The following is a 946-nucleotide window of genomic DNA, read 5'->3' as shown; positions in this document are numbered from 1 at the left end:
ACAGTTGTTGTTGTAGTGTTTACTTCTAAATACGGTATAGTCTATTTTTAGTAAAAGTCAATTTCCACTAGATTGTAGCATAACTCTAAATATGTATAATTTATATTTAACAAAATACTCTGTGGAAATCGCTTTGAATCTAGCTGAATTTTATCGCAGCCCTGTCTTAACATAGAAGTAACATATTCTTATTAGTCATTCATGATTTCCTCCTGCTGTGCTTCATACATTATAAAAGCTATCTTCTTTCACCTATCTCGTTAGTTAGTTCTGCTAGTTACACGGTAAGCTTGCACGCTTTACCTATGCTACATTACTATAGCCATTCGACTAGTCACGTCGTTATACACGCTGTAATCCCACACGGTCTTTCCTTTGCACTAATTCAATAAACTCTATTCCTCTACTAAATTAACTCTGGTAATTTACTGTGATCATGACGAATCCACAATCTTCCGAAACATCACAGTTGTGAGCCACTTTTATTACACACTTCAAAGGGTCTATTTATATAATTTGCATGATTATTTGTATTGACTATTACCGAACTTTTTTAAATTAAATTCTACTTTACTTTAGCGAAATAGATCTAAAAAAATTTTAGAAGTTTAAAATGCGTATGTATGTAATATTTAGAGGCATTAAAATAAGAGTCTTTTTTAGTATTCCCTAAAATATATTTCATCTCATACATTTCAGTATGAACCAGATTAAATCACTCCGCAATACGATAAATTAGTTTTACAAATATTAAAAAATGTTATACTGTATCAGGACTAGTTACAATACTATTAAACATAACCAAGTATTCTAAGTTGCATATCTTGTTAACTCTTTCTCTAGTGNGATTTACAATATGCTAAAATCACTGACGATCTGAATAACGGTAACAATAGTACCTAATATGATCAATTAAGCTATGCTTTATTGGGGCTAATTATATTAT

General features: G+C 30.4%; 1 protein-coding gene across 1 annotated transcript in view; it reads right to left on the bottom strand.

Annotated features, from left to right (window-relative positions):
* Positions 1–565: 565 nt before the first annotated feature.
* TRIADDRAFT_62849 (uncharacterized protein) overlaps positions 566–946 on the bottom strand; it is a gene marked incomplete at both ends in the record, with an annotated part of 1868 nt that continues 1487 nt past the window's right edge. Inside the window, one exon of the mRNA XM_002118813.1 lies at positions 566–589. Coding sequence (XP_002118849.1) covers positions 566–589 — 24 coding nt within the window. The remainder of the gene's footprint in view (positions 590–946) is intronic.

Source organism: Trichoplax adhaerens, genomic scaffold (genome assembly GCF_000150275.1).
Source record: "Trichoplax adhaerens TRIADscaffold_1532 genomic scaffold, whole genome shotgun sequence".
NCBI lineage: Eukaryota > Metazoa > Placozoa > Uniplacotomia > Trichoplacea > Trichoplacidae > Trichoplax > Trichoplax adhaerens.
The sequence above is the reverse complement of the archived record's forward strand: the minus strand, read 5'-3'. Positions and strand labels throughout refer to the sequence as shown.